Source organism: Marasmius oreades, chromosome 3 (assembly GCF_018924745.1).
Source record: "Marasmius oreades isolate 03SP1 chromosome 3, whole genome shotgun sequence".
Lineage (NCBI taxonomy): Eukaryota > Fungi > Basidiomycota > Agaricomycetes > Agaricales > Marasmiaceae > Marasmius > Marasmius oreades.
In genome coordinates this window covers 534,905-555,179 of record NC_057325.1, presented here as the reverse complement: position 1 = coordinate 555,179, position 20,275 = coordinate 534,905, and the positions used below count along the sequence as shown (strand labels likewise).

General features: G+C 48.7%; 4 protein-coding genes across 4 annotated transcripts; 3 read left to right on the top strand and 1 right to left on the bottom strand.

The window, feature by feature from the left end:
• Positions 1-7,610: 7,610 nt before the first annotated feature.
• E1B28_005482 (uncharacterized protein) lies at positions 7,611-9,311 on the bottom strand (the record flags this gene model as incomplete). Its single annotated transcript, XM_043150045.1, has 1 exon — positions 7,611-9,311. One exon carries the CDS (start codon positions 9,309-9,311, stop codon positions 7,611-7,613), a length of 1,701 nt encoding a protein of 566 aa, XP_043011129.1.
• Positions 9,312-12,243: 2,932 nt separating this feature from the next.
• E1B28_005481 (uncharacterized protein) lies at positions 12,244-12,897 on the top strand. The gene is made up of 3 exons (XM_043150044.1): positions 12,244-12,452; positions 12,517-12,563; positions 12,627-12,897. The coding sequence occupies exons 1-3, from the start codon at positions 12,293-12,295 to the stop codon at positions 12,810-12,812; spliced, it is 393 nt and encodes a 130-aa protein (XP_043011128.1). The 5' UTR covers positions 12,244-12,292; the 3' UTR covers positions 12,813-12,897.
• Positions 12,898-13,332: 435 nt separating this feature from the next.
• On the top strand, positions 13,333-16,409 carry E1B28_005480 (uncharacterized protein). The gene is made up of 11 exons (XM_043150043.1): positions 13,333-13,492; positions 13,548-14,060; positions 14,123-14,293; positions 14,349-14,436; positions 14,495-14,742; positions 14,799-14,917; positions 14,969-15,283; positions 15,341-15,538; positions 15,619-15,776; positions 15,842-15,922; positions 15,986-16,409. Exons 2-10 carry the CDS (start codon positions 13,893-13,895, stop codon positions 15,898-15,900), a joined length of 1,524 nt encoding a protein of 507 aa, XP_043011127.1. The 5' UTR covers positions 13,333-13,492; positions 13,548-13,892; the 3' UTR covers positions 15,901-15,922; positions 15,986-16,409.
• A 116-nt stretch (positions 16,410-16,525) lies between these two features.
• On the top strand, positions 16,526-19,773 carry E1B28_005479 (uncharacterized protein). The gene is made up of 12 exons (XM_043150042.1): positions 16,526-16,748; positions 16,799-17,154; positions 17,203-17,638; positions 17,703-17,873; positions 17,931-18,018; positions 18,073-18,320; positions 18,375-18,502; positions 18,559-18,873; positions 18,933-19,130; positions 19,200-19,357; positions 19,419-19,512; positions 19,570-19,773. The coding sequence occupies exons 3-11, from the start codon at positions 17,474-17,476 to the stop codon at positions 19,484-19,486; spliced, it is 1,539 nt and encodes a 512-aa protein (XP_043011126.1). The 5' UTR covers positions 16,526-16,748; positions 16,799-17,154; positions 17,203-17,473; the 3' UTR covers positions 19,487-19,512; positions 19,570-19,773.
• Positions 19,774-20,275: the final 502 nt, after the last annotated feature.

The window sequence follows — 20,275 nt, the reverse complement described above, 5'->3', positions numbered from 1 at the left end:
CCCGGATCCGAAATCTCTATCGTATCACAGATCATCATGCTCACGCTGCCGAATCATCTACTCCGGACATTACTCTAAGTCGTATGGAAGCACATCGGATTCTTGCCCATGTCAACTATGACGACATTGACTACATGATCAAACATGAAATGATCACCGGAATCCGAATTGATCCGAAGTCACCTCGAGAATTTTGCGAAGACTGTGTCAAAGCGAAAATTACTCGGAGGCCATTTCCGAAGGAAAGCGAAGAAGAATCGTTCCAACCAGTTGTCGGCGGAAAAGTTACGGCCGACGTTTGGGGACCCGCACCCGTTAAATCCTTAGGTGGTCACAATTACTTCATTGCTTTCCACGACAAACACACTCGGCAATCGTGGGTACACTTCATGAAGCATAAATCAGAAGCTCTGCAGAAGTACAAGGAGTATGAGGCATGGATGATGACTCAACGGAACCAACCTATCCAAATTTTCGGAGCGGACCGAGGCGGAGAATTTTTGTCTACAGAATTTGACAACTATCTTGCGTCTAGAGGAACCATTCGTCATTTGACAGCCCACGATTCGCCGCAATCCAACGGCGGATCTGAACGGATTAACCGGACAACACTGGACATGGCTCGCACACTGTTGATACGTGCCAAGTTATCCCGGAACTTGTGGGCCGAAGCAATTAACCATGCTTTTTGGGTTAAAGATCGACTTCGTCATAGAGGACTGAAGAATGATCAAACTCCGCTGGAAGCCGGAACCGGATTAAAACCGGACATTGCAAAGGTACCAGAATGGGGACGGAAAGTGTGGGTGAAGGACTTAGAAGCCGGAAAGCTAGACTCAAGGGCAAAGGAAGGCAGGTTTGTTGGTTATGACCAAGCAACCAAAGGGTACAGAATTTACTGGCCCGAAAAGTGTAAAGTTTCGGTCGAACGGGATGTAGTCTTCAACAAAGACGAACAATTCGAACCTGGAACTGCTCACATTGAGGGGGAGACAGACTTACCTGATTTTCCAACCTCTAGGAATTTTTCCGAGTCCAATCCGAGCATTTCCAGTACGCCGCAAGTCCCCGCCGCTATTCCACCACCATTGCCACAAATCCCAGACGATCCGCCACCACCAACACCGCCGAGAACTCCGGAACCCGAACCGGAACAGCCTCCGGAAGTTCCGGAACCCGAAATAAATCGCCGTCCTGTAAGAACAACAGCTGCGAAACCCGGACCCGGTGGTTGGAGAATGATGAACAACATGAACGTGAAGGCTCATCATATCAAACCCCGAAAGGACGCCGCGTTCGCCGGATTTGTAGATGAGGAGGAAAGATTAGAACCAGGGGGAGTCCTGTTCAATCTAGAGGAATTAATTGCGGAAGCGATGGTCGCCGTAGAAGACGAACCAAGTGTAGAGGAAGCATTGACTGGACCTGAAGCGGAACTCTGGAGACCGGCCTTTCAAGCCGAATACGATCAGATCGAAAAGATGGAAACCTGGGATCTAGTAGAGCTACCCAAAGGTATCAATCTCGTCGGATCTAGATGCGTCCTCCAGAGAAAACGGGATTCCGAAGGAAAAGTTGCCAAGTACAAGGTGAGAGCAGTAGCAAAGGGTTTTACGCAGAAATTTGGCGTAGACTACACGGATACGTTCGCTCCGACGGTGCGTCTGGCGACGATCCGTACACTACTTGCAGTCGCCACAAGTCTCGGAGCCGAAATTGACCACGGAGATGTCAAAAACGCCTATCTCTATGGTACACTGCCACCGGACCAGAAAATCTACATGGAACTTCCTCCGTACTACTCCGAATTTAAATCCATTCCAACCCACCTTCACGGAAAGCGAATAGTATGCCGACTTAAGAAATCCTTATACGGTACAAAGCAGGGAGCACACGAGTGGACCCGAGCGAAGGAGGAGAAAATTTGCGGAACCATGCACTACACCAAATGTAATGCGGATGAAGCCGTTTACTACAAATTTGATGGTACAGTTTGGAGCATTATAGCCAGCGCTACAGATGACTTCGTTTTCATCGCGGACTCCAAAGAAACTAATGCACTTGCAAAGAAACAAGTTGGCGAGCACTTCGAACTCGTTGACCTTGGTGCGTTTAATTGGTTTCTAGGAATGAGCTCATCCCGGAACCGAGAAACCCGAAAAATCTACCTGGACCAACATGCGTACATTGACCAAATTGTAACGCGTATGGATCTACAGGACGCTCGGACCGCGGATACTCCGATGGAACCCGGAATTGATCTTAGTCTCGAATCTCCTGCCGTATCACCGCATCCATTGAACTCCGACGAAAAATCCCTTTATCGTGAAGCAATTGGCTCACTGATGTATGCAAGTATCATGACTCGCCCGGATATCACATTCGCCGTTAATACCCTTTCTCAATTTCTTGAATCTCCCCGAACAACTCACCTAAACGCCGTTAAACGTGTATTCCGTTATTTGAAAGGAACTCGGGACGTTAAGCTCGAACTCGGAGGAGACAAATTATACCTGTCCGGATACTCGGATGCCGATTGGGCGTCACACACACACCGCCATTCTATCTCAGGATTCGCATTTTTTATCGGATCCGGAGCGGTCTCCTGGAGTACGAAAAAGCAACCTATCGTTACGCTTTCCAGCACGGAATCCGAATACGTCGCGTTAACTCACGCCGGCAAAGAAGCAATTTGGCTCAACAAGTTGTTATCCGAGCTAAGACCGATTTTACCGAACGCTGACAGCGGATCCGACGCAATGGACTTATACTGCGATAATCAAGGTGCTATTCGTTTATCAAAGGACTCTACATTTCATGCACGCACAAAGCACATAGACGTTCATTTCCACTGGATCCGTCAAACAGTTTCACAAGGACAAATTTCTTTATCTTATGTTCCGACCGACTTAATGATTGCAGATACATTTACAAAGTCCCTGTCTCGGGCTAAATTCGTACGCTTCGCATCCATGCTCGGACTTACTTTTGATTAGTGTTCATCTTGAGGGGGAGTGTTGTATATCAAAATAAACACGTGGTATTAATCTCCGTTAGTCTATATAGTTACTGAATACGTACAACCACACCTCAGTGTCTAACCGTCACTGAGGTGTAAGTCGTCTTCTCTTCTTTTCCCATATTCAGAAGTACTCATCTTATCCTCTATAGTATACTCTCTTTAGGTACTATATCTTAATACAAGTGTCTAACCGTCACTGAGGTTATACTCTCTTTAGCCACTCTCTCGCACTCCGGAGCTCCGACGGACTCCGACGTTTCTCCGTTCTTACACTCTATTCAACACTGCGCATCACAATAGGTGTGGTGTGTGAGTGGTATGGTGTATCGTTAGTCCGAAGACCTGTGGTAGGTAGCAATAGCGAGAATAGAATAAATAAGGTGAGATGAGTCACATCCGTGTAGGAGTGTGCATGGGTTGCGCTTTTTGCATTCGGTCTTAGCTGTGTGTTCGAGGCTGTGTGAGCTCATGGTCTAGCCCTCCCCTCGTGGTTCGTCTATGCGATCGTCGGCGTCGTGTGGTGCTTCCAGTGTTGGAAGTTCTGGGATCTGACGTGGGTACCCTGTCGGTGTGAAGGCGCCAGATGCTTCCACAAATCTTCCTAGAGCTGCAATTCCTTCCTTTGTTCCGAGTATTTCCGGTAGTGATATGTCTCGTGAAACCTCTCGTAGGATGTGCCGGTGAGGCTCGTATAGGGGGCATTCTCTTAGGATGTGTTCCTGTGATTGTGTGGGTTCCTCGCCGCACGGGCAATCAGTGTCCTTATTAGGGTGGAATCTTTTCCTGTACTCGCCTGTGAACGAGTGACCGGTTCTGCATTGGATCACCCTTCCGAATACCTCCCGGCCCAGTAGCATGAACCTCTGGGTAGGTTTGAGTCTCGGCTCGAATCGGTTGGCGATGGCAAAATGACCGGTCTTTGGTATGTTCTTCCACTCTCTGACCCATTCCTGCTGTGCTCGCGCTTTCGCTCGGCGTAGTGCGTTGGATCTGGTGACCCCAAACGGAGCTGTTCTTGCAAGTGTCGTAGCCTGTTTTGCCAGTTCATCTGCCCTCTCATTTCCTTCGATGCCTTTGTGTGCGGGGCACCATCCAATGGTGACCTCGTTTTCCTTCCTTCTATCCATGAACGCGGACATGTCTTTATAGAACTGATGTGCATAGTATTGTCCTGGTTGGGGGCGTTGGTTGAAAATGGATCGAGCAGCTGATATGTTATCTGCGAAGAAGTGTATGTGAGTGATCTCAGGTGAATGTTGGCAAATACTTGCTGCGATTTTCGCCCCGAGACTAAGGGCTGCCATTTCCGCATCATATACCTCTGCTCTTCTCCCCAGGCCTATCAGTCTGGATTCTATCTCCCGGCCTTTGTGGTATAGCACGACGGCAGCTCCCACCGCTGGAAAGCCGCCTTTCTTCATCAAAGACCCGTCGGAGTACACCAACAGTGTCTGGGGGTCGGTTGCTCGTCCCGATGCGTAGAGGTGGTGTGCCTGTACTGCCTGATCTATCTCATCTTCGTCCCTGGGTATGGTTAGTTGTAGATGTAGCTTTCCTTGGAAGTCATGTGCTGTGCGGTCCCACGGTGCTGTGAGGAATGGGTTTAGTCGTTCATGGTCCGCTGCTGTTCGCTGGGCGATGCTGATGAGTGGGGTGGATTTTCTTCGGTGGGTCTGCGCATTCGATTTTCTCGCCGGTAGAGGTGGTGGTTCCAGTCGGGCGTTGGCTTGGTTGTTGAAGCTAAGGTTCCTCCAGTGTGGTGGTAGGCGTTGTAGAAGGGGGTGCGATTGGGGGAGTTTGTTGAGGCGGATGGCTGTCTTCTTCAGGCGAAGTTCAACGAGGTGTTTGATGGGGGGAATGGATGATTCGATCTCCAGGGCACATGTGGGTGTGGTTCTAAATGCAGCACATATCAGTCTTAGAGCTCGACGTTGTACCTTCTCCAGAGGTCTGATCTGGTATTGGCAGCCTTTCCACCATGCTCCGACTGCATACAGAAATTTCGGCTGTATGCATGCAATGTATAGCTGCCTCATCTTCGTCTGGTGCAGGCCATGTATCGTGTTCGCTAGCATTGTTAGGCCTGATATCGCCGCTTCACATGATATGGCTATTAGTTTGACATGTTTCTCAAACCGGAGTTTCCGGTCGAAGAATACCCCCAGCCACCTTATGTAGGTGGTTGGGGATACAGTGCGGCTGACTCCGTCTTTGTCGTGGTCGAATACTATTGATGGTGATGAGTCTTTATCGCGTTTTCTGCGGGTGTAGTGCATCAGCTCTCGTTTATCGAGGTCAGGAGCCAGACCTGATTTGGTAAGCCATTCCTCCACTCTATAGTACGCCTTCTTCAGCATTTGACAGTTGAAGTCCAGCGAGTCCGAGGCGATGAAGATCTTTCCGTCATCTACATACATGAACATAGTGGGGTCAGTGGCTCGGTGCGTGTTATCTGGGGGAACGATACCAGGCTCCCTTTGCAGGAGATCCAGAAGGTCGGCTGTGTAGAAGGCTGCCAGTATTGGTGATGTTGGCGATCCTTGTGGAATTCCGTTTTCCACTGGTTTCATTTCTCCTCTTTTTCCGTCAATGCATACGGCCGCCTCTCTGTCCGATAGAAAGCTTGCCACCCATTGTACTTCTTCCAGTGGGATGTGTTGGCGACGGAGTTCACAGAGTAATCTATTGTGGTTTACGAAGTCAAAGTAGCCTTTAATGTCGAATGTAAGTGCCGATACGGCTTTGTCATGGTTCCATGCTGAGTGTACGTCGTTGACGAAGGCGAGTATGGCGTCTTCTGATGAGCTGTTTGAGCGTCCTCCAAACTGTCTGTCTGGTACCAGCCCAAGTTGACCTGCACGGAACGTTAGTCGCCTTGCTATAATCTTCTTGAGTAGTTTTCCGAGGCACTCCAGAAGAGTGATAAGGCGGTATGAGCGGGGCTTTGAGAAGTCCTTTTTCCCGGGTTTCCGTAGGGCGACTGCTATTGCCTTCCTCCAGTTTTTTGGATGGTAACCGGCCTGTAGGCATTTTTTAATCAGTGCGGCGATGTAAGTCTTGGCTAGGGGAGTGTTCCATGCCCATTTTACCACCTGGTAGGATACTTGGGAGTACCCGGGGGCTGAGGAATTACTCATTTCCCGCAACGCTTCTTCGATCTCGTTGTCTGTTACTGGAATGAAGGGTAGGTCATCTGTGTCTCTTGTACAAAGGTCTGCTTCTTCCTGGTTCGGGAGGTCACATGGTGCCTGGTATAGTTCAGTGCGTATAGCCTCGCATTTCTCGGAATGGGTTGTTGCCTTCGGTGTGTTGTCTCCTTGGTAAATCGGAGGCGTGGGGTAATTTTGGTTTCCTGCTGACCAGTCTGTGAATTCAAATATTTGGTGCCCTTTGGCCGTGTTAAGTTTCTCCTCTGCCCATTCTTTTACCTTATGTTTTGCAAGTCTCTTCAGCCATCTGCGAAGACGTTTGATCTTCGATCGTGTTTCCACTGCTTCTGGGGTGCTTGGATCCTGTTGTTCTGCCTGTTCCATCCTTGTTTCTGCGATCTCCATCCTGACATTTTCTAAGTCCTGGTCCCACCACGGTTTGGCTCTGGGGTTGTTTGATTTGGGTTTCGCTACCTGGTTGAGTGTCATCTGTAGAGCGTTCGTCAGCGATGTTTCAATCTCGTCTAGTTCGAGGGGGGAAAGGATTTTCTCATCAAGGAGCATTTCTAGCAGCTGCTCCTTCTCCTGTAGTGCTTTGGTTAAGATGTCGTTGAACTCCTCCATGTCGACATCCTTGATGTTGTACCGGACACCTGCTACGTTGTCAACTTCTTCTGACCCTTGGTCAATGGTGAAAGTGATTCCATAGTGGTCCGAGGAGCCGCCCAGTGTAGGATCTACAAACCAATCCCGTATAATGTCGTTTCCGGTAGTGTGGCTGTTGGCGAAGGTCACGTCGAGTACCGATGGCCGTTCACCACCATGTCGCGCCGGGTGGGTGATCCTTCCTTTGTCGTTTAGAAGTGTCCAGCCGTTCTCTTGAAACCAGTCTCCCACCGCTGTGGTGAGGGGGTCTGCATCTCCCAGTCCAGTTGCCCATAACAGGTGGTGAAGATTGAAGTCTCCAGTGATGATCGTGGGGTTTCCGAAGTTGGTAGCTAGCCGTTGGAGCCGCCGTAGTATGCATTGTTCGCCATGTTCTCGGACGTTGTAAATGTTGATGATCGAGACCGTACGGTGAGCTGGCTGGTGGACGTCAAGCCATTGGACGTATGGATCTTCGATGATGTCAGTTCGCAGTTCGACGGTGAAGTCTTCTCGGTTTCTGATATAGGCCATTGTGGGTGGTCTCGGGTCATCTGGATCTTGTGACGGTACCGGGAGGATTGGCGTCCAGCCTGTCATGCTGGGTGGACCATTCTTCCTTGCTCCGCTCTTTTTGTCAGTGCCGATGAAGCTCCATGGCGGTTCCTGTATGATGATTATGTCAGCTGGGTTGTCGGTCTGGTTGAGCATGAGGAGGAGGTTGTGCTTGTTCTTCTGTGTGTTGAGTTGAGCTACTCGGATCGGCTTCGTTTCAATGCGTTGTGGTGTACAATTCATTGTGAAGGTCCGGCGGTGCGTTGTGTCGAGCTATTGTTGAGATCCATGTCGATGTCGTCTAGTGCTGCAAAGCAGTTGGAGGTGTTTCCACTGGCCGTGGTGGTGGTGGGCGGCATAGTGCTATCCTTGTTGGTCTTCTTCTTGCGGCTCTTCTTCGGTCCCACCACTTGGTATGGGGTTCCTTTTCTGATTGCGGCTTTTTCATTTGTACGTGCTGTGCCAAATGCATCGAGTCGGATTGGGCATCTCCTGCTGTTCGCCGCATGGTTGGTGTCTTCTTTTCCTGCATCTAAGCAGTTAGTACAGCGTAGATTGTGGTCACAAACCAATAGTTCTGTTTCCATGTCTCCCTCGCTCTCTCTGATCGCTAGACATTTTGTGCACGCCTCTGTGTGTGCTTTCTCGTTATGTTCTTTCGACGCGCATAGTCTGCAGGTCTCCCCTGTCTTGCACGTTTTGCGTTGGTGTCCCATGTTCCAGCAGTTGTTGCATTGGCATACTGGTGGGCGGTCTTGGTATGGCCGTATGTCGCAGTATGTCCCGAAGACTGCAAGGCTCTTGGATTTGATTATTTTATTGGCGCTTTCTTCTGAGTCAGTTCCGAATATGAATGAGGACCTGCGGGTTCCTTGGGCCATAAGGTCCTCCATCGTTCTTGTCCACCGGGGTTCCATGGTAATGCGTTCCTCTTGATAAAGCTTCGATACTGTTGCATTGTTCCTAGTTAGTTCTTCCATCAGGGTTGCCGACGTGAAGATGTATCCATATCGGTCCTTTGTCGGTACGTTGTCGACTTGTATTTTGAACCACTTTTTGTCGACGTAGATTTTCAGCTCGTATCCTTGGGGGTTGTCCTGTAGTATGCATCTTCTGATCTCCTCTTCGAAGGGGAGTAGGTCAGCGGCTGCTTGATCTTCTCTTACATAGACTATGAGGCTGCTGTTTGTTCGGTTGTAGTTGACCGCTACGACCATTGGCGGGATTTCGAGTCCGCGAATGAGGGCAGCAGAGCTTATACTGAGATTGAGGCGTTCTGCCAGGGCCCGGGGATCCTCTTTGTCATCCTCTTTCACTCCGGTCCGTACGAAGCGAACGACGAGTCGAGACGGGTGGTGTGCATCTGTGGGGCGTGCGGCAGGTTTCGCAGTTGGGGCCTTGGGTGGAAGCGTGGGCCTGAATGTTGGTCCGAGGGTTGTCGTCGTCTTGTGAGTTGTCGCGGTGGCCATGTGGTTCGACTGGCGCTCTCGAGCGCCTTGAGAAGGTGCCAGGTTCTGAGTTAGCAGACGGGTTACCTCTGAGTTGTTGCTCCTAAGTTCGTTGACCTCCTCGAGTACTTTCTTCAGTGTGGCCCGTATCTCGCCATTTTGTCCTTTGAGTACTGTTACCTCTTCTTGAAGCTTGATGTTGATTGTGACCAGGGTTTTTATGTTTTCGTTGACCTCGTTGACGGATGCGGCGGTGTCCTGTACCCAGGTGAGTATGGTGCCTATGTCGCCTTGAACGTCACTCGCTGTGCTGAGTATGATGTTTTCTAGGTGGTCGAAATGTTGGTGTGGTGTCGGGGTGGTGTCGAAGAGCAGTCTTCTGGCTTCTTCTTGCTCTGTGTTGAGGAGGCTACCTTCGTCGTCCTCCAGCATGGAGTCCTCTTCTGATAGTTGTCCGTTGTTGTTGGTGGATGCTGGTGTGGGGGAGTCCATTCTCGGTTCGGGCCTGCTCATGAAGTCAGCCGTTGCTTTGGTCGGTGAACGCCCACCTGTATCGTTCACTTCTCTCCCTCTCTTCGTCCCTATTACGCTTCCGGTAATCTTGGTGGGGGATCTTGTTATTAGCGACTTTGCGTGGTCGAGAAAACTTGTGCTTGGCGTGAGCCTCCGTTGATCTGATGTTTTCTGGCCTGTAGGACTTTTACCGCTTAGGGGGCGGTTTCTACTGTAGTTAGCCATGTTTTATTGCCTCTGTACGACTTTTTGGCACTCTTTCTCGTCTGTGATGACCTCGGTCGAGCCGTGGGAAATCTGGACAAGGTGGAGGTGCGTGTCAAAGAGGGCTTGTATGCCTGTGCACGCGTCCGTTGAGTTCCTCACTTCTGCGCTCATCTCACGTCGCCCATTTGAGCTCCTTTAATTTTTTGCTCTCCCTCCCTCCATCCCCGTCATTCTCCTATTGCGCTGGGTATCACAGGAGCCGTTCACAATCCCCTTTCGGCTTGCTGTTCCCGAGCGCTCAGGCGGTTTCTCGTCTCGTTTGGGTTTGTTTCCCTTTCTCTCTCCTTCGCGTTCTCCTTTCCAGACACGCCTTTTCACGTGCCCATCACGTGCCCCCAAACGCGCCCGAGCCCCGCCAGGACCCCGGAAAATGGGTGGAAGGGTCGGTTCCAAAATGGGCCCATTTTCAGGGTTTATAGGTGGAAAGAAATATTGCCTTTTATGGTAATTGATAGGTGGAAACTGTCACCAACGTCCGAAATCTGGCCGCGAGTAGGTGGATGGAGGAACTAACATCTAAAAAATCAGAGAAAATTATTATTATGCTTTAAAAACCTCGTAGCTACTCAATATCTACTTTACAATGTATGTAACATGTCATTTCATCCAATCCTTGTGTCATAGTCCCAATGGAAGCTAACTATATTCGTAATGAAGCATGGTATATTCGTAATGAACAGATATACTTTCCATGAAAATCTATGTTGTCCCCTCCTTCCTACCAAACGGGTTTCCCTTTCCCCTGCCATATCCTACTATTATAGGCCTGAAAAGGAGATGATATGTGAGAGAGGAAACAATGAGCAGAAGAGGCTCGACATACCAAACGGGCTGAGAACTATACAACGCGGGGTGGCCGTAGGTGGACCGGATTCGACCCTTGCCGGATAAGGGCTGAGTAGGTGGATTGTTGAACGGGCCTTGATGATGTCATCATGGCCGATAGGTGGACTCTGAGTGGTGGGAGAACCGACTGTCCTTCCTAAAATGGTCGCCGGTAGGTGGATTGGGAACCGACTCTCCCACCCATATTCCGGGGTCCTGCCCCGCCTCCGGCAAAACCACACTCACTGAGATATAACAAGAACGCATCTCTTGTTATATCTCCTCCCTCCTTCTTCTTCTCCTCTTCTTGCGCCTCCAAGAAGACTATCTTATCCACGACCAGAGAGGGCGACGGCTCGTGATCGTGATCACCAAGGTTCCATGGCTGGAAGAATTGAGTTCTTCGTGGGTCGTCTAACCTTTACTCGCATAGATCCACAGTAGGAAGAGCAATAAAACGACTCGATTGTGCAAATGAGCTTACATTCACGGCGCAAAAAGACGGTCAACGTATTCTCCACAAGGGCTTCCGTTACTTTGCAATTCCTAAAAATGACCGATCGGTTACTAGCTCCATTCGAAACATATATTTCCATGCCCTCTCTGGTTTGCGCGTCCTGAAGAGACACGGCAGCCACGCTTCCAGGCTGAAATGTTCGCAAACGCCATCTTTTCTCGCACAGGCACTTCCGGCTTCATGCCAAAACTTCAAATTAAAGCGCTTGAGCAGAGAACGAAGTTCCTGTCAAAGCGCACGCTCTGGAAATTCTGAAACGGTGTTAAAGCGACGCTTCATACCACGTTGACTACCAGTCGACCAAAAAGTAGCGAGCTGGGGAGAAAATATTCGGGTTTTGTTTTCAACTCGCAGGTGCGCCACAATATCCCTATCTTGATAATCTTGGCGGTTAACTATTTATGCGGCCCCTTTTGCCACTCTCCCGCCTCGTCCCATCGCTGACACTCCAGCTCCAGAACCAGGAATGTCACCGTGGAAGCGTTTCGCTGTAACACCGCCGGCCATCCTCGGCCAACCACTCAACCTCGCCAAAAACAAGAAATACAGATTGTACCTTTCTTGACGCCTCCGCGCTTTCTCTCGGAAACGGGTCTGGCGCCCACGCTAACCAGCTCTTGGAGGGGCTGATTATCGATTAATTATGGCTCAAATTTCTGCGGTTTTAACCCAACGTTGCCGGGGTACGTTTGTCGCTTTCCCCTTTGTACTCGAGGTATTTTTCCGAAGGGACTAACTTGTGGTCTGTTATCAGAAACGACTCATGTTTTGACCGGACACCTGACGGTCTCAAATATATTAGAGATTAATCAGAGTTTCTGCCCGAATCATAATTCTTCTGAACAGCTGAAAGCATACAATTTCACGCCTCTACCGAGAATAGGCTAGTAGTAGTACTGTCTTCTTGGGTAATCGGCCTGCCTGGCAGTACGACTTGCCGGATGAACTCACGACGCGTTCCGGGATCATAATCAAGGTGACTCTGATAGTTGACTGTGTGAGTTTGCTCATGCGCAACTCTATCTACAGAAATTTTATGGGGCTCAGATAGCGGGTAGCACTGAAGTATGTGACAACCCCTGCTGCGCATGAGCTGCGGATACTCAGTTCCCCCATGCCGCATGCGAAGATATGGGGGATCGTGGTCAAAACATCAATACAAAATGCGAAATTGCCCTTTGACTCAGCAGTGTTGATAATGCTGGTGCGTCTTTGTTTCCAGACGGCGTTCATTGACCGAATACTTACATGTGCTTCGTCTGTAGACGGCAACGACGAACAGGTATAAAATCCGAACACAGGTAAGATCGAAGTAACATCGAACGGATATCGACCATAACCCTCCGTCCCAATGGTCGCTTTCAAGTCTCTTATCGTTCTTGCCTTCGCTGCTGTTACACTCGGTGCTCCGAATGTCCGTCGCCAACTCGAGGAAGGCGCCGATTGCACCTACGTTGTCACACCTTCAGCTAATGCAGATGGAATTAACCTGTCTAGTGAAGTGAACTTCAGTCAGTATCTACTTCGAACATGAACCTGCTGTCAAACTACTGACCTCTCTCTCATCGTCTTCAGTGATCGGGGATGAAGTGGCCATAGAAACTAATGGTCCAATCTTCAATGTAAGCTGTAACGTCATCACTCTGAAACTCACTGTTGATTTTTTTTTAAAACGCTTTTTTTAGGGAGGCCTGAAGGCCTCAGTCAACGAAGACGGAAGTGTCACGGTTTCCGGAAAGATTGCAGCCGACAATCTGAAAGCTGATGAACTGAAAGCATTGCTGACATCGTGGCCGGGGAATGTGACGCTGCATGGATTGCCCCAGAACGGGAATTTGCTATGGACGGTCAATAGCGTCACATGCCAGTAATTGGGAATGAGTTGAATCTAGAGACGTGCAGAATGAATGGTTAAAAAACTACTACTATGGGTATTTAACATGCGTGAAATTGAGGCTTACGTGGCTGTCATATACATATGTTTTCGGCAGCTGGGTTTTCTACGATCGTGTCTTCGCTTGAGTCTCGACTGAAGCCAGTGTAGGAGAACATCGTTTTGGAGTCCTTGAGTTTCACGGTTTTGCTTAAGAAGCTAAGTGGACACTCGATGGTGATTTTAGTAGCAAGTATGTTGCGGAATCGAACTTGATTGTTTTTTCCTTGTCGTAACCAGTGACCCTTTCGAGGCAGTCATTCATAACCGTCAAGTTGAGCGAGGCAAGCTGACCTTAACTCTTCATTATGTTCCGTACGTGATTTGAGAGGCCGTTCACTGAGTTCGAAGATAAATCGTTACATCTGAACGGTGTGTGTTAAGTTATGTGCCGGGAGGAGGAAACGCGAAGTCGAGCGTGAGAAAGTTATCGTGAGATTACGTAGCACGATGATCAAATTCATACCTGTCTTCCACGAACCGCATCTCGGAAGCTCTATCTCGCTTCGGACATAAAGGACTGCTCCAAAAAACTCATGGAACGACTCGTCCTTTAACCGCGTCACAGCGGTAAAGTCGCTGGGCGCCCAACTCTGGAGAAAGGACCATTCGCCGAAAGTAAATGCTTCGACGATCTCAGTATGTAAAATCTGAACTCAGAAAGTTTATCAAGGCGCTAAACCTCTCATAACCGAGAGATTCAAACAACACTAACATGACTCATTCCCAAGGAAGCGCGATGAAAATGAAGCCTGTCAATGCAAATTCGGAACTTTCAACGCCGCAGAAAACTCACCCATGACGATATCCTTTCACATGGATAATGTGTGCGCCCCAGTTCACCCTTCAGAACACATGGGGATGGGTCGGAAGTCTCGCTATCTGGAGAAGACATCGGGAAGAAATTTGATGAATCACTTGTCGAATTGCCGATTTGGAATTAAAGACACCCCATTTTCACCACCCAGCATCTCAGGACTCAGTTTCTGCGAGCCAACTAAATTCAGACATCCCTGGAATGGTCTTCTTCAACGGGCTTTTCCCTTCTGTGTTTCTCGCCATTCTGTACGCCTCCAACGGCAACGTCGCAGCCCGTCCCCCAGTTGCAAAATATCCTACTCATCATGTGAGGGACCTCGGAAATGGCGTCAAGGTTCCAATCTTTCACCCTCAAGCCAACTACACGGTTCTTTATTCCTTGGAGTACTAATGTCGTTTGAACTGACGGCGCCAGATGACCGTTTTTAGACTTTTGGGGAGGGTATTGAGGTCCCATTGTCGTTCGCTGGGGCTGGAATAGAAGACAATACTCTCTCTTTTGTCTCGTCGCAACTCGGCTTAGATTTCGCCAAGGTGTCATACAAGTCCGGTTACATCCGGGTGAACGGTGAATCATTCGGTTACGCCAAACAAGTTCACGTCAGTCACTAGTTCTGTATGTGCCATTGGGACCTTAGCTGATGACTGACCGCAGGAAGGTGTTCCCATTGCGAATGCCGTTGCCAATGTTGCATTCAAGGATAACAAAGTTGTCGCTTTTGGTCATTCATTCGTTGATACCTGTAGGTTTTATCTTTATCTCTATGTCATCCTGTTTCTGGCTAACCTCTGGGGTAACAGCCAAGATTGCGGATTCAAAACCATCGGTTGATGTTTCCACTGTCATTCCGAAGGTGGAATCAGCTTTACAGGGCAAGAAGAACGATATCCAGCCGACCCTGGAGTACCTTGCTCAGCAAGACGGCGCTGTTGCTCTCGCACACGTCTTCCAAGTTCAGAACGAAGAAGCTGGGACATGGTATGAGGCCTTTGCCGATGCTCACTCTGGCGAATTACTTTCTGTTACTGACTTCGTCGCTGAGGCTTCCGTGAGTGAATTACTGCTTTTGCCTATGTGATGACTGGACCTTAAGCCTTACCACAGTACCGTGTTCTCCCAATCTACAAACAGGACCCCATGGAGGGCCTTGAATTACTACTAGACCCTTCGCTTCCCTCCGCGTCACCAAACGGATGGCATGCTACTAACGGTGACGATACCTCGTGAGTTTCATTCTGTTGCTCTCTGTTTCCCTGACTGACCATCCCCGACAGCGGTAACAACGTGGTTGCTTACAAAGGTGCAGAAACCAATACCACCAAGCAATCTAGTAATGGGCTTATCTTTGACTATACGTACGACCCATCGGTGGGCCCGTCTGAAGGAGCTAACGCCGATGTTTCCCGCACGAATGCTTTCTACTTGACCAACGCCTACCACGATACGTTGTACCAATATGGCTTTACCGAGAGCGCGTTCAACTTTCAGAACGACAACTCTGGAAAGGGTGGTGTTGGTGGAGACCCAGTTCTCATTAGCGTACAAGACGCTTCTGGCTTCAACAACGCAGATTTTGGAACTCCTCCCGAGTAAATCGTCCTTTATCTCTGTTTCTTGCAGTTTGAAACTGAAATGGAGTGTAATAGCGGTCAATCTGGACGGTGCAGGATGTTCATATTCACCAAGACGAACCCAAACCGGGACGGTGTCCTCCAAAACGACATTCCAATTCATGAAATGACCCACGGCCTTAGCAACCGATTGACTGGTGGTGGTACTGCCCGTTGCTTACAGAATCTCGAGTCCAGAGGTTTGGGTGAAGGATGGTCCGATGCTGTTGCTGAGTAAGTCTCCCGCTTTCCCTTTGGATGCAATCTCTCTCTCTCTTCCAATCGCGTCATCACTGATGCGAGGACTGACTTAGGTGGTTCGTTCGTTCTGACACCCCCGACATCACTGACTTTGTAATCGGCGCCTGGGTTCTCAACGATCCTCGAGGTGGTCGCTCAAGGCCTTATTCAACTTCAATGACGACCAACCCTTACAAGTACTCCGATATTGCTGGCATGTCTGATACACACAGTGCGTTTTCATTCTATGGTGCTATCCATGGCATCACTGAATGCTCTATTCCTTGGTTATGATAGCTATTGGAGAGGTAAACGAATCATTCGCCAAGTACGATCTCACTGACTCCATTCCTTAAATCCTTATGTTTCATAGGTCTGGTAAGTAACATCCTCATGCCCTCTTTGACCTGGAAGTTAACTCAACCACGCCCATTTCCACAGGGCAAACATCCTTCATAACATATATGCTAAACTCGTAGGCGCACACGGGTTCTCATTCACCGCTCGAACGAGTGCAGAAGGGACTGAAGGAAACATCGTCTTTTTACGGCTCTTAGTTGACGCCCTTGCTTTGCAACCTTGCAACCCGACTTTCCCTCAGGCTCGTGAAGCTTGGATTCAAGCTGATGCTAACCGGTATGGTGGTGCTAACAAGTGTCTGTTGTGGAAGGTATTTGCTAGTAGGGGTTTGGGTGTTGATGCAAAGGATAAGGTCGATTCGGATAGAGTTGCTAGTGGTTGTTGAGATGGCGTTGGCTCTCTTTCGCTTCGCAACTTTTCATGGGATTCTTTGATACAAGATTTACGTAGTAATTATCTAGATTTACAAAGAGGGTAACATTTGACCTGACGCGTACGTTTTTGACTTTCGGTACCGACTTTAGATGCGTTTTCAAAAGGACCTCTAAGTAAGTGCATAGTAGTTATTTTCCGTTCGCTTCACCGTGCTGAGTCTGAGACCATGTGGGTGCTCCCGAAAAGAACAGCTTCCCTGACAGTCAATAGAAAGGAATGCCGATGTATTACAGGTCTGACATGTTCGGCGATTTCCGAACAACTATATAGTTTGTGAACTCGACGATTTCCAGCCACTGCACGTAAGTAGTGACATTTCTTTTCTTTCATGGTCAGTCAACAATGGTGATTGCAGCGGGAAACAGTATTGATGAGGGTCGCCCGATAGACGGCGCATCCAGGTCGGCAGGTAAGGACTTTTGTAAGTTCGGTTCTTCAAATTTGACGCACCACCGTCAGCAAACGACTGTGTACATCGACATCGAGATTCGAATCAAAGGGCCTCACGACTCGCGCGAAGTTAACTTATTTCCACGCTATCTCTCAACCACTGCTTCAAAAAATCCGACCGGAATTCCCGTTGCTGCATATGGAGCTTCACTATTCAGTCATCAAATAGACGGAGTCCATTCATCACGTCCGTACAACCGATAGGAGGCGAACCCTGGGTAAAATAGAGCTTCCTTTGGCGATTGGACAATAACACTCGAGGTCTGAATCAAGAACATCCAACATTAATTGACTGGTCATGCTGGGAAAACGCCGAGACAAATTTCGATCTCGGATCTGACCTTGTACTCGGATGATGCAGGACTGTAAGTAGTAAAGTTTTCCAAATCGACGCACTTATATGACCGCTAAAGGAAATCCGCCAACGCAACTTCGGGACTCTTGAACGCCGCGTTGAAAGTACTCTTCAAATGAATTGCATTTGCGCCCCAGTTCGCACTTTAGAGCAAGATGAGTTGTGTGGGACTCGTCTCGTTCTTTGATCAAGATGGAATTCGATACATCGTTTGCCGGAGACCACGGATGAAAATAGAATAAAAGACTGCCATTTTCACGACCTACTACCCAGCATCTCAGGCGACCCAGTCTCTGCGAGCCAGCTAAATCCAGACATCCCGGTTCGAAATGATCTTCAACAGGCTCTTCTCCTCTGTGCTTCTCGCCATTCTGTATGCCTCCTACAGCAATGCCGCTGCTCGTCCTTCAGATGCGACATATAGCACTCACTATACGAGGGACATCGGAAATGGCGTCAAGCTTCAGATTTTCCATCCTCCCTCCAACTATAACGTTCGTTTTTTTTTCTTTGCGTACTTATGTTGCTGAAGCTGACCCTTGATATCACGTTTTTCAGACTTACGGGGAGGGCCTTGACGTTCCTTCATCATTCTTCGATGCTCCGATTGAAGAGAAGACTGTTTCCTTTGTCTCGTCGAAGCTCAATGTGGACTCGGGGAAAGTTTCATTCAAGTCCGGGTACACCAGCGACAACGGCGAATCGTTTGGCTACGCTCAACAAGTTCATGTCAGTCTCCAGTTCTCCATCTGCTGTTGGGAAGTTTTCTGATGCGTAACTTTACAGGACGGTGTTCCCATTGCGAATGCTGTGGCAAATGTTGCATTCAAAAATAACAAGGTTGTAGCTTTTGGTCAATCATTCATTGATACCTGTAGGTTTCCCAATGTGCACACGTACTATTTCTAGCTAACGTTTGCGATACCAGCCAAAGCTGCGGATTCCAAACCATCGGTCGATGTTTCCACCGTCATCCCAAAGGTGGAACAAACTTTGCAAGGCAAAAAGAACGACATCGAGCCGACTGTCAAGTATCTCGCTCAGCAAGATGGCTCTCTTGCTCTCGTGCATGCATTCCAAGTCGAGAACGACGAAGCCGGGACCTTCTATGAAGCTTTTGCCGATGCACACACTGGAGAATTACTCTCTGTTACCGACTTTGTCGCCAAAGCCTCTGTGAGTGACTGGCGACTCGTTCGCCATTGATTCGTACTAATGCCGGTATCATAGTACCGTGTTGTCCCAATCTTTAAACAGGACATTACAGAGGGCCTTGAATTGCTTACGAACCCCGCGCTCATCTCCGCATCACCTCAAGGATGGCATTATGTGAGAGGCGTAAATACCACTGATACCTCGTGAGTTTAGTATTTTGCTCTGCTCCCTTTTCCGTTGACTGACAATCCCTCGACAGCGGTAATAACGTCATCACCTATAAGGGTACGACGACGGCTACTACCAAACAATCCAGTAGTGGTCTTGTCTTCGACTACACGTACAACCCCAACGTAGCCCCGACCGCAGGAGCTAACCTCGATGCTTCCCGCACAAACGCTTTCTACTTAATCAATGCCTACCACGATACGTTGTACCAGTATGGTTTCACGGAAAGCAAGTTTAACTTCCAGCTCGACAACCTTGGGAAGGGCGGTGTCGGGAATGACCCAGTTTACGTCAGTGTTCAAGACGCTTCTGGAGTCAACAACGCCTTCTTTTCTACTCCTCCCGAGTAAGTACCCTCTTTAGCTTGCTGTTTTGACTGTCTACAGGCATTAAAATATGGAATAGGGGTCAACCTGGACAGTGCAGGATGTACATTTTCACACTTACGAATCCGAACCGGGATGGTGTCCTATCAAACGATATCGTAGTTCACGAAATGACCCATGGTCTCAGCAACCGATTGACTGGTGGTGGTACAGCCGCTTGCTTGCAGACTCTTGAGTCCAAAGGCTTGGGTGAAGGGTGGTCCGATGCTGTTGCGGAGTGAGTTTTTTTACTGTCTGTGGCTACTTTTTCGCTTCTCTTTTACTGAAAGGATTGCGTTCGGAATAGCTGGTTCGTCCACTCTGATGCGCCTCAGGTGACCGACTTTGTGTTTACTCCTTGGCTATTTAACAATCCTCGGGGTGGTCGATCACGGCCCTATTCAACTTCCACAACGACCAACCCTTATACATATTCCACTCTTCGTGGGCTGAATGAAGAACACAGTGCGTTCCATCGTATGGTATAATGACATCACGTTAATGTTCTGACCCTTCATTATCATAGATATTGGAGAGGTAAGCAGCTACTATTTGCACAAACCCGCCCTCAAAACTCATTCCCTTTTTTTATAATTTCGCCTTCACTAATCATAGGTCTGGTAAGTAAACCCTTACGGTTTTTCGATCTCTCAAACTCAGTACACCCATTTCCATAGGGCAAACATCCTCCATAACGTGTATGCTCAACTCGTAGGCGCACGCGGGTTCTCCACCACGGCTCGAACGAGTGCGAGTGGAACCCAAGGAAACACTGTCTATATGCAACTTCTCGTTGACTCCTTTTCTTTATTACCTTGCAACCCCACTTTCATACATGCTCGTAACGGGTTCATTCAAGCTGATATCAATCGGTATGGCGGTGCTAATTACTGTCTGTTGTGGAGGGCGTTTGCTAGTAGGGGTATGGGTTGGAGTGCTGCGAATTATAACGATGCTTTCGATCTTCCCCAGGGTTGTTAATTTGGTGGTCTTTTATTTTTTATTTTTTACTTTATTCTACGTTTTACACATCGATGGGTTTCTTGGGCTAATGTAGGAAATTGAGTAAAGTTTTACAATCCATTAACTGCTTGACTAGAACCTTTCGATCCGCGATAATTTTACCATGGATATCCTGCTCTGGCCGATGCACCTGTCCGGATACTCGGTCTTTCGATGCGGTCACCTCCTACAAGCAAGTACTACAGTAGTGCTGGGAATAACAACACCCAACGAGACCATTGCCGACTCGGAACTTTGCACTGGTTCTCTTCCACCATACGAAGCCATCAAAGACCTTAGACGCCTGTCCAACGTGAACCCATTCCGAAGACATCCGCGGTCGTTGGTGTCAACGCCAATCTTCAAGTTCACGTTATCCCT